Source organism: Somniosus microcephalus, chromosome 3, assembly GCF_052327205.1.
Source record: "Somniosus microcephalus isolate GS21.2 chromosome 3, FLI_Smic_1.0, whole genome shotgun sequence".
Lineage (NCBI taxonomy): Eukaryota > Metazoa > Chordata > Chondrichthyes > Squaliformes > Somniosidae > Somniosus > Somniosus microcephalus.
In genome coordinates this window covers 6,519,809-6,531,902 of record NC_140989.1, presented here as the reverse complement: position 1 = coordinate 6,531,902, position 12,094 = coordinate 6,519,809, and the positions used below count along the sequence as shown (strand labels likewise).

At 43.9% G+C, this 12,094-nt stretch overlaps 1 protein-coding gene across 1 annotated transcript in view; it reads right to left on the bottom strand.

The window, feature by feature from the left end:
- The window catches only part of LOC147120815 (uncharacterized), a 139,116-nt gene extending 130,033 nt beyond the window's left edge, over positions 1-9,083 (bottom strand). The window contains exon 1 of the mRNA XM_085977161.1: positions 8,744-9,083. Within this exon, the coding sequence (XP_085833287.1) occupies positions 8,744-9,083 (340 nt within the window). The remainder of the gene's footprint in view (positions 1-8,743) is intronic.
- Positions 9,084-12,094: the final 3,011 nt, after the last annotated feature.

Genomic DNA, 12,094 nt, shown 5'->3' with positions numbered 1-12,094 from the left:
ATTCCAGTGTTATCTAACAGGTTCCCTGTACAGTCAGTGTGAATATTCCAGTGTTATCTAACAGGTTCCCGGTACAGTCAGTGTGAATAATCCAGTGTTATCTAACAGGTTCCCAGTACTGTCAGTATGAATATTCCAGTGTTATCTAACAGGTTCCCAGCACAGTCAGTGTGAATATTCCAGTGTTATCTAACAGGTTCCCGGTACAGTCTGTGTGAATTTTCCAATGTTATCTAACAGGTTCCCAGTGCAGTCAGTGTGAATATTCCAGTGTTGTCTAACAGGTTCCCAGTACAGTCAGTGTGAGTATTCCAGTGTTATCTAACAGGTTCCCAGTACAGTCAGTGTGAATATTCCAGTGTTATCTAACAGGTTCACAGTACAGTCAGTGTGAATATTCCAGTGTTACCTAACAGATTCCCGGTACAGTCAGTGTGCATATTCCAGTGTTATCTAACAGGTTCCCGGTACAGTCAGTGTGAATATTCCAGTGTTATCTAACAGGTTCCCTGTACAGTCAGTATGAATATTCCAGTGTTATCTAACAGGTTCCTGGTACAGTCAGTGTGAATATTCCAGTGTTATCTAACAGGTTCCCAGTACAGTCAGTGTGAATATTCCAGTGTTATCTAACAGGTTCCCAGTACAGTCAGTGTGAATATTCCAGTGTTATCTAACAGGTTCCCAGTACAGTCAGTGTGAATATTCCAGTGTAATCTAACAGGTTCCCAGGACGGTCAGTGTGAATATTCCAGTGTTATCTAACAGATTCCCGGTACAGTCAGTGTGAATATTCCAGTGTTATCTAACAGATTCCCAGTACAGTCAGTATGAATATTCCAGTTTTATCTAACAGATTCCCGGTACAGTCAGTATGAATATTCCACTATTATCTAACAGGTTCCCAGTACAGTCAGTGTGAATATTCCAGTGTTATCTAATAGGTTCCCAGTGCAGTCAGTGTGAATATTCCAGTGTTATCTAACAGGTTCCTGGTACAGTCAGTGTGAATATTCCAGTGTTATCTAACAGGTTCCCGGTACAGTCAGTGTGAATATTCCAGTGTTATCTAACAGGTTCCCATTACAGTCAGTGTGAATATGCTAGTGTTATCTAACAGGTTCCTGGTGCAGTCTGTGTGAATATTCCAGTGTGATCTAACAGATTCCCGGTGCAGTCAGAATGAATATTCCAGTTTTATCTAACAGATTGCCGGTACAGTCAGTATGATTATTCCAGTGTTATCTAACAGGTGTCCAGTACAGTAAGTGTGACTATTCCAGTTTTATCTAACAGTTTCCCAGTACAGTCATTGTGAATATTCCAGTGTTATCCAACAGGTTCCCAGTACAGTCAGTGTGAATATTCCAGTGTTATCTAACAGGTTCCCAGTGCAGTCAGTGTGAATATTCCAGTGTTATCAACAGGTTCCCTGTACAGTCAGTGTGAATATTCCAGTGTTATCTAACAGGTTCCCGGTACAGTCAGTGTGAATATTCCAGTGATATCTAACAGGTTCCCGGTACAGTAAGTCTGTATATTCCAGTGTTATCTAACAGGTTCCAGATACAGTCAGTGTGAATATTCCAGTGTTATCTAACAGGTTCCCGGTACAGTCAGTGTGAATATTCCTGTGTTATCTAACAGGTTCCCAGTACAGTCAGTGTGAATATTCCAGTGATATCTAACAGGTTCCCGGTACAGTCAGTGTGAATATTCCAGTGTTATCTAACAGGTTCCCGGTACAGTCAGTGTGAATATTCCAGTGTTATCTAACAGGTTCCCAGTACAGTCAGTGTGAATATTCCAGTGTTATCAACAGGTTCCCAGCACAGTCAGTGTGAATATTCCCGTGTTATCTAACAGGTTCCCAGTACAGTCAGTGTGAATATTCCAGTGTTATCTAACAGGCTCCCAGTACAGTCAGTGCGAATATTCCAGTGTTATCTAACAGTCTCCCGGTACAGTCAGTGTGAATATTCCAGTGTTATCTGACAGGTTCCCGGTACAGTCAGTGTGAATATTCCAGTGTTATCTAACAGGTTCCCGGTGCAGTCAGTGTGAATTTTCCAATGTTATCTAACAGGTTCCCAGTGCAGTCAGTGTGAATATTCCAGTGTTGTCTAACAGGTTCCCAGTACAGTCAGTGTGAGTATTCCAGTGTTATCTAACAGGTTCCCAGTACAGTCAGTGTGAATATTCCAGTGTTATCTAACAGGTTCACAGTACAGTCAGTGTGAATATTCCAGTGTTACCTAACAGATTCCCGGTACAGTCAGTGTGCATATTCCAGTGTTATCTAACAGGTTCCCGGTACAGTCAGTGTGAATATTCCAGTGTTATCTAACAGGTTCCCTGTACAGTCAGTATGAATATTCCAGTGTTATCTAACAGGTTCCTGGTACAGTCAGTGTGAATATTCCAGTGTTATCTAACAGGTTCCCAGTACAGTCAGTGTGAATATTCCAGTGTTATCTAACAGGTTCCCAGTACAGTCAGTGTGAATATTCCAGTGTTATCTAACAGGTTCCCAGTACAGTCAGTGTGAATATTCCAGTGTAATCTAACAGGTTCCCAGGACGGTCAGTGTGAATATTCCAGTGTTATCTAACAGATTCCCGGTACAGTCAGTGTGAATATTCCAGTGTTATCTAACAGATTCCCAGTACAGTCAGTATGAATATTCCAGTTTTATCTAACAGATTCCCGGTACAGTCAGTATGAATATTCCACTATTATCTAACAGGTTCCCAGTACAGTCAGTGTGAATATTCCAGTGTTATCTAATAGGTTCCCAGTGCAGTCAGTGTGAATATTCCAGTGTTATCTAACAGGTTCCTGGTACAGTCAGTGTGAATATTCCAGTGTTATCTAACAGGTTCCCGGTACAGTCAGTGTGAATATTCCAGTGTTATCTAACAGGTTCCCATTACAGTCAGTGTGAATATGCTAGTGTTATCTAACAGGTTCCTGGTGCAGTCTGTGTGAATATTCCAGTGTGATCTAACAGATTCCCGGTGCAGTCAGAATGAATATTCCAGTTTTATCTAACAGATTGCCGGTACAGTCAGTATGATTATTCCAGTGTTATCTAACAGGTGTCCAGTACAGTAAGTGTGACTATTCCAGTTTTATCTAACAGTTTCCCAGTACAGTCATTGTGAATATTCCAGTGTTATCCAACAGGTTCCCAGTACAGTCAGTGTGAATATTCCAGTGTTATCTAACAGGTTCCCAGTGCAGTCAGTGTGAATATTCCAGTGTTATCAACAGGTTCCCTGTACAGTCAGTGTGAATATTCCAGTGTTATCTAACAGGTTCCCGGTACAGTCAGTGTGAATATTCCAGTGATATCTAACAGGTTCCCGGTACAGTAAGTCTGTATATTCCAGTGTTATCTAACAGGTTCCAGATACAGTCAGTGTGAATATTCCAGTGTTATCTAACAGGTTCCCGGTACAGTCAGTGTGAATATTCCTGTGTTATCTAACAGGTTCCCAGTACAGTCAGTGTGAATATTCCAGTGATATCTAACAGGTTCCCGGTACAGTCAGTGTGAATATTCCAGTGTTATCTAACAGGTTCCCGGTACAGTCAGTGTGAATATTCCAGTGTTATCTAACAGGTTCCCAGTACAGTCAGTGTGAATATTCCAGTGTTATCAACAGGTTCCCAGCACAGTCAGTGTGAATATTCCCGTGTTATCTAACAGGTTCCCAGTACAGTCAGTGTGAATATTCCAGTGTTATCTAACAGGCTCCCAGTACAGTCAGTGCGAATATTCCAGTGTTATCTAACAGTCTCCCGGTACAGTCAGTGTGAATATTCCAGTGTTATCTGACAGGTTCCCGGTACAGTCAGTGTGAATATTCCAGTGTTATCTAACAGGTTCCCGGTGCAGTCAGTGTGAATATTCCAGTGTTATCTAACAGGTTCCCGGTACAGTCAGTGTGAATATCCAGTGTTATCTAATAGGTTCCCGGTACAGTCAGTGTGAATATTCCAGTGTTATCTAACAGGTACCTGGTACAGTCAGTGTGAATATTCCAGTGTTATCTAACAGGTTCCCGGTACAGTCTGTGTGAATATTCCAGTGTTATCTAACAGGTTCCCGGTACAGTCTGTGTGAATCTTCCAGTGTTATCTAACAGGTTCCCAATACAGTCAGTGTGAATATTCCAGGGTTCTCTAACAGATTCCCAGTACAGTCAGTGTGAATATTCCAGTGTTATCTAACAGGTTCCTGGTACAGTCAGTGTGAATATTCCAGTGTTATCTAATAGGTTCCCGGTACAGTCAGTGTGAATATTCCAGTGTTATGTAACAGGTTCCTGGTACAGTCAGTGTGAATATTCCAGTGTTATCTAACAGGTTCCCGGTACAGTCAGTGTGAATATTCCAGTGTTACCTAACAGGTTCTCAGTACAGTCAGTATGAATATTCCAGTGTTATCTAACAGGTTCCCAGTACGATTTGGAGGGGGGGACCGAGTGTAACATATCAAAGTTTGCAGATGATACTAAGATGGGAGGGAAAGTACTGAGTGAGGAGGACATAAAAAACCTGCAAGGGGACATAGACAGGCTAAGTAAGTGGGCAGAGGTTTGGCAGATGGAATACAATACCGGAAAGTGGGAGGTTATGCACTTTGGCAGGAAAAATCATAGAGCAAGTTATTATCTTAATGGCAAGAAACTGGAAAGTACTGAAGTACAAAGGGATCTGGGGGTCCTGGTGCACGAAACTCAAAAGGTTAGTATGCAGGTGCAGCAAGTGATTAAGAAGGCCAATGGAATGTTGGCTTTCATTGCTAGGGGGATAGAATATAAAAATAGGGAGGTATTGCTTCAGTTGTACAAGGTATTGGTGAGACCGCACCTGGAATACTGCGCACAATTTTGTTGTCCATACTTAAGAAAGGACATACTTGCTCTCGAGTCAGTACCAAGAAGGTTCACTCGGTTAATCCCAGGGATGAGGGGATGGACATATGAGGAGAAGTTGAGTAGATTGGGACTCTACTCATTGGAGTTCAGAAGAATGAGAGGCGATCATATTGAAACATATAACATTGTGAAGTGTTTGGATCGGGTGGATGCGGGGAGGATGTTCCCGATGATGGGTGAAACTAGAACTAGGGGGCATAGTCTTAGAATAAGGACCTGCTCTTTCAAAACTGAGATGAGGAGGAACTACTTCACTCAGAGGGTGGTAGGTCCATGGAATATGCTGCCCCAAAAAGCTGTAGAAGCTACATCATTACATAAATTTAAAACAGAAATAGACAGTTTCCTAGAAGTAAAGGGAATTAAGGGTTACGGGGAGCGGGCAGGAATTTGGACATGAGTCTAGGTTCGGATCGGTTATGTCCCTGTGGGTAGCGGAGCAGGCCCAGGGGCCGTGTAGCCTGATCCTGCTCCTATTTCGTGTCTCTAATTCTGTTAGATTCAGGAGATGGTTCTGTGATAGTAGATTGGCGGTTAGGGTCAGACCAGCCATGATCTTATTGAATGGCGGAGCAGGCTCGAGGGGCCGATTGGCCTACTCCTGCTCCTATTTCTTATGTTCTTATGTTCTTATGTTATGTGTGAATATTACAGTGTTAGCTTACAGGTTCCAAATATAGTCAGTGTGAATATTCCAGTGTTATCTAACAGGTTCCCAGTACAGTCAGTGTGAATATTCCAGTGTTATCTAACAGGTTCCCAGTACAGTCAGTGTGAATATTCCAGTGATATCTAACAGGTTCCCAGTACAGTCAGTGTGAATATTCCAGTGTTATCTTACAGGTTCCCAGTACAGTCAGTGCGAGTATTCCAGTGTTATCTAACAGGTTCCTGGTACAGTCAGTGTGAATATTCCAGTGTTATCTAACAGGTTTCCAGTACAGTCAGCGTGAATATTCCAGTGTTATCTTACAGGTTCCCAGTACAGTCAGTGTGAATATTCCAGTGTTATCTAACAGGTTCCCGGTACAGTCAGTGTGAATATTCCAGTGTTATCTAACAGGTTCCCACTACAGTCAATGTGAATATTCCAGTGTTATCTAACAGGTTCCCGGTACAGTCAGTGTGAATATTCAAGTGTTATCTAACAGGTTCCCAGTACAGTCAGTGTGAATATTCCAGTGTTAACTAACAGGTTCCCGGTACAGTCAGTGTGAATATTCCGGTGTTATCTAACAGGTTCCCAGTACAGTCAGTGTGAATATTCCAGTGTTATCTAACAGGTTCCCGGTACAGTCAGTGTGAATATTCCAGTGTTATCTAACAGGTTCCCAGTACTGTCAGTGTGAATATTCCAGTGTTATCTAACAGGTTCCCATTGCAGTCAGTGTGAATATTCCAGTGTTATCGAACAGGTTCCCAGTACAGTCAGTGTGAATATTCCAGTGTTATCTAACAGGTTCCCAGTGCAGTCAGTGTGAATATTCCAGTGTTTTCTAATAGGTTCCCAGTACAGTCAGTGTGAATATTCCAGTGTTATCTAACAGGTTCCCAGTGCAGTCAGTGTGAATATTCCAGTGTTATCTAACAGGTTCCCGGTACAGTCAGTGTGAATATTCCAGTATTATCTTACAGGTTCCCGGTACAGTCAGTGTGTATATTCCAGTGTCATCTTACAGGTTCCCAGTACAGTCAGTATGTATATTCCAGTGTTATCTAACAGGTTCCCAGTACAGTCAGTGTTAATTTTCCGGTGTTATCTAACAGGTTCCCAGTCCAGTCAGTGTGAATATTCCAGTGTTATCTAACACGTTCCCAGTACAGTCAATGTGAATATTCCAGTGTTATCTAACAGGTTCCCGGTACTGTCAGTTTGAATATTCCAGTGTTATCTAACAGGTTCCCAGTGCAGTCATTGTGAATATTCCAGTGTTATCTAACAGGTTCCCGGTACAGTCAGTTTGAACATTCCAGTGTTATCTAACAGGTTCCCGGTACAGTCAGTGTGAATATTCCAGTATTATCTAACAGGTTCCCAGTGAAGTCATTGTGAATATTCCAGTGTTATCTAACAGGTTCCCAGTACAGTCAGTGCCAATATTCCAGTGTTATCTAACAGGTTCCCAGTGCAGTCAGTGTGAATATTCCAGTGTTATCTAACAGGTTCCCAGTACAGTCAGTGTGAATATTCCAGTGTTATCTTACAGGTTCCCGGTACAGTCAGTGTGTATATTCCAGTGTTATCTTACAGGTTCCCAGTACAGTCAGTATGTATATTCCAGTGTTATCTAACAGGTTCCCAGTACAGTCAGTGTTAATTTTCCGGTGTTATCTAACAGGTTCCCAGTACAGTCAGTGTGAATATTCCAGTGTTATCTAACACGTTCCCAGTACAGTCAATGTGAATATTCCAGTGTTATCTAACAGGTTCCCGGTACTGTCAGTTTGAATATTCCAGTGTTATCTAACAGGTTCCCAGTGCAGTCATTGTGAATATTCCAGTGTTATCTAACAGGTTCCCGGTACAGTCAGTGTGAACATTCCAGTTTTATCTAACAGGTTCCCGGTACAGTCAGTGTCAATATTCCAGTGTTATCTAACAGGTTCCCAGTGCAGTCATTGTGAATATTCCAGTGTTATCTAACAGGTTCCCGGTACAGTCAGTGTGAATATTCCAGTGTTATCTAACAGGTTCCCATTGCAGTCATTGTGAATATTCCAGTGTTATCTAACAGGTTCCCGGTACAGTCAGTGTGAATATCCCAGTGTTATCTAACAGGTTCCCAGTACAGTCAGTGTGAATATTCCAGTGTTATCTAACAGGTTCCCAGTACAGTCAGTGCGAATATTCTAGTGTTATCTAACAGGTTCCCAGTACAGTCAGTGTGAATATTCCAGTGTTATCTAACAGGTTCCCGGTACAGTCAGTGTGAATATTCCAGTGTTATCTAACAGGTTCCCAGTACAGTAAGTGTGAATATTCCAGTGTTATCTAACAGGTTCCCGGTACCGTCAGTGTCAATATTCCAGTGTTATCTAACAGGTTCCCAAAACAGTCAGTGTGAATATTCCAGTGTTATCTAACAGGTTCCCGGTACAGTCAGTGTTAATATTCCAGTGTTATCTAACAGGTTCCCAGTGCAGTCAGTGTGAATATTCCAGTGTTATCTAACAGATTCCCAGTGCAGTCAGTGTGAATATTCCAGTGTTATCTAACAGGTTCCCATACAGTCAGTGTGAATATCCCAGTGTTATCTAACAGGTTCCCGGTACAGTCAGTGTGAATATTCCAGTGTTATCTAACAGGTTCCCAGTACAGTCAGTGTGAATATTCCAGTGTTATCTAACAGGTTCCCGGTACAGTCAGTGTCAATATTCCAGTGTTATCTAACAGGTTCCCAGTGCAGTCAGTGTGAATATTCCAGTGTTATCTAACAGATTCCCAGTACAGTCAGTGTGAATATTCCAGTGTTATCTAACAGGTTCCCATACAGTCAGTGTGAATATCCCAGTGTTATCTAACAGGTTCCCGGTACAGTCAGTGTGAATATTCCAGTGTTATCTAACAGGTTCCCAGTACAGTCAGTGTGAATATTCCAGTGTTATCTAACAGGTTCCCGGTACAGTCAGTGTCAATATTCCAGTGTTATCTAACAGGTTCCCAGTGCAGTCAGTGTGAATATTCCAGTGTTATCTAACAGGATCCCAGTACAGTCAGTGTGAATATTCCAGTGTTACCTAACAGGTTCACAGTACAGTCAGTGTGAATATTCCAGTGTTATCTAAAAGCTACTTACTTAATACTGTTATCTTGGTCCCCGTCTTGTCTTTCTTTTCCATAATACCACAGTAGTATGTACCATCGTGACTTTGCTGCATGTCTCTGATGGTGAGAATGAAACTGTTGTACTTGTGATCTCTGGAAGATTGAAATCGGTCAGTGATGCCTTGGGATCGGGTAACCTCGTCAGTCGCGGAATGATTCAGGAGCCTATGACTGGAACCTGCTCTGTTCACATCCCAGTGGACCGCAGTGTCTCCCACGCTGCCCTTCACCATCGCACACTGTATCTGCACCACGCCCCCTTTTCGGACTCTCATCAGTTCCGGAAACTGAATGACCTCTGGACCCTGCATCACTCCTGAAACATTAAAAATTAAAATAAACCATGGAAAAGAAGCGATCCTCTGGCCTAGGAGGACGAGTTAATCAAATCTGCCAACATTCTGTGGGGACGAAAGGCACCTGCCAGGATCCACACTCCCGATCCGAGTGTGTAGGGAGCAGGCGAGAATCGATCACCAAAGGTTCAGTGGCAGGCACCCAGACTGCTGGCTCAGCCTAGGCCCCCACTGCCCAGGGGAGGTGCTGAGATGTGGCGCTAGCTGCCCACACCAGGAAAAGTGACCATCAAAGCTGCCAGACTCTCGGAAAACCCCAGCTGGTTCGCCAGTGTCCTTCAGGGAGGGGAGCCTGTCACCCCTACACGGTCTGGCTGCCAGTAACTCCAGTCCCACACTAAGTGCTTGGCTCTTGATGACCTCTGAAACAGCCGAGTAGCCCACTCGATTGTAAACAGTTACTAGAGAACACAATCATATTAGGCCGGCCTAGTGACACTGACCCAGGCAATCTCTGCCCAGAGAGGTTTAAGCTAATTAAGGAGAGCCAACACGGATTTGTGAAAGGCAGATCGTGTTTGACTAATCTAATTGAATTTATTGATGAAGTAACAGAGAGGATTGATGAAGGGAATGCAATGGATGTTGTCTGCATGGATTTTTGGAAGGCGTTTGACAAAGTACCGTATAGAAGGCTGGTTAACAAAATTGAGGCTCATGGAATAGGTGGGTCAGTGGCAGCTTGGATAAGGAATTGGCTTAAGGACAGAAAACAGCGAGTTGTGGTAAATGGCTGTTTTTCAGACTGGAGGATGGTAGACAGTGGTGTTCCCCAAGGGTCGGTGCTGGGGCCACTGCTTTATATATATAAATGACCTGGATATTGGAATACAGAGTAGAATTTCTAAATTTGCCGATGACACCAAACTTGGGGGTGTGGCACACAGTGATAATGATACCAATCGACTGCAACAGGACATAGAAAGGCTGGCAGAATGGGCAGACAAGTGGCAGATGGAATTTAATACAGAGAAGTGTGAGGTGATACATTTTAGCAGAACCATGGTGGGGAACGAAGGGCCTAATGAGGGTGGGGAACTTAACGTAATTAATATCAGTAGAGAAAAAATACTAGAGAAACTAATGGGGCTAAAAGCCGACAAATCCCCTGGACCCGATGGCCTACATCCTTGGGTTCTAAAAGAGGTGACTGCAGAGATAGTGGATGCATTGGTTGTGATCTTCCAAAATTCCCTAGATTATGGAACAGTCCCAGCAGATTGGCAGGTCGCAAATGTAACACCGCTATTCAAGAAAGGAGGGAGAGAAAAAACTGGGAACTACAGGCCAGTTAGCCTGACATCAGTCGTCGGGGAAATGCTGGAATCCATTGTTAAGGAAGTGGTATCAAGTCACTTAGAAAATCATAACATGATTAGGCAGAGTCAACATGGTTTTATGAAAGGGAAATCGTGTTTGACAAATTTATTAGAGTTTTTTGAGGATGTAATTAGCAGGGTAGATAAAGGGGAACCAGTGGATGTAATATATTTGGGGGCAGAAATTCGGTATCGCCCCATTTGGGGTGCAATTATCGGCCGGGCGCAAAGTTCAGCGCCTGGCACTAATTATCGCCTCCGACTACAAAGCTGGCCTCTATCGCCCCCGGAGCTGATTTGAGCACTAAATCAGGCGCTACTCACCTCTCTTAAGGCGCTAACGCTGAGGAGCGAGGTGCTACCTCAGAGCGCTGGCGAAGCTCATGTGATGTCAGTCAGCAATGGAACACAGACACACTGGCGCCGGCCAGTTCTTAAAGCGAAGGGTCGATCTTGCTCTCCATCCACACCCTGCTCATTGCAGCCTAGAATCTCGGCCTGGAGAGACCTGTACATCAAATCTGCTGGAAAGAACAATGGAGAGGCCCAGGGAAAGAGCTCAGAGTGCAGCCCCATAGTCTCTTCTAAATCGATGCAAGGAAGGTCAAATCAAAACCAACCTGCAAAGTGCTGCTCAGTACCCAAAACTCCTTCACACAGCGTTGAATCTCTCCAGAAGCCTCTCTCTCTCTCTCAGAAAGCATGGTGTAAAAATGTCACCGACAAAGAAAGGCAGGAAGAGGTCGTATTTAAATAGCGCTCCCCCAGTCCCTTCCTGACTGCAAAACGTTCCCCTCGTCCTGTCGTTGCTAGCGGCAGGTGGAAAGGCAGGGGGCGCCACTCAACATCCGGTCCGGGGCGCTCCCGGGTTGTTGCACACTCGACTGATGTCACGATCTGTAAACATCGCCGCGCCCGGGCGCTAGTTGCTTTGCGCCCCATTAGCGCCCTCATAGGAGTTGAGGCCGATGATCAGCCATGATCTTATTGAATGGCGGAGCAGGCTCGAGGGGTGAATGGCCGACTCCTGCTCCTAATTCTTATGTTCTTAGAAGGGACAGGGATTGGCAATATACACTTAATCGCACAGTTTTAAAGAGTGTACAGGGACAGAGGGACCTGGGAGTTAATGTGCATAGGTCCCTGAAGGTGGCGGGACATATTGAGAGAGTGGTTAGCAAAGCATATGGGACCTTGGGCTTCATAAATAGAGGTATTGAGTACAAAAGTAGAGAAGTTATGCTGAACCTTTATAAAGCGCTGGTTAGACCACAACTGGAGTATTGTGTCCAGTTCTGGTCACCACACTTTAGGAAGCTTGTGAAGGCCCTTGAAAGGGTGCAGAGGAGATTTATCAGAATGGTTCCGGGGATGGGGGATCTTAGCTACAAGGACAGGTTGGAGTAAAGGAGGTTGAGGGGTGATTTGATAGAGGTGTACAAGATTATGACAGGTTTGGATAGGCTAGACGGGGAAAGGCTGTTCCCACTAGTTGATGGTACAAGGACTAGGGGACACAGATTTAAAGTTTTGGGCAAGAGATACAGGGGGGATGTGAGGAAAAAGTTTTTTATGCGGTGAGTGGTGAGGACCTGGAATTCGCTGCCGACGGAAGTGGTAGAAACAGAGATACTGTCTTCAAGGGGA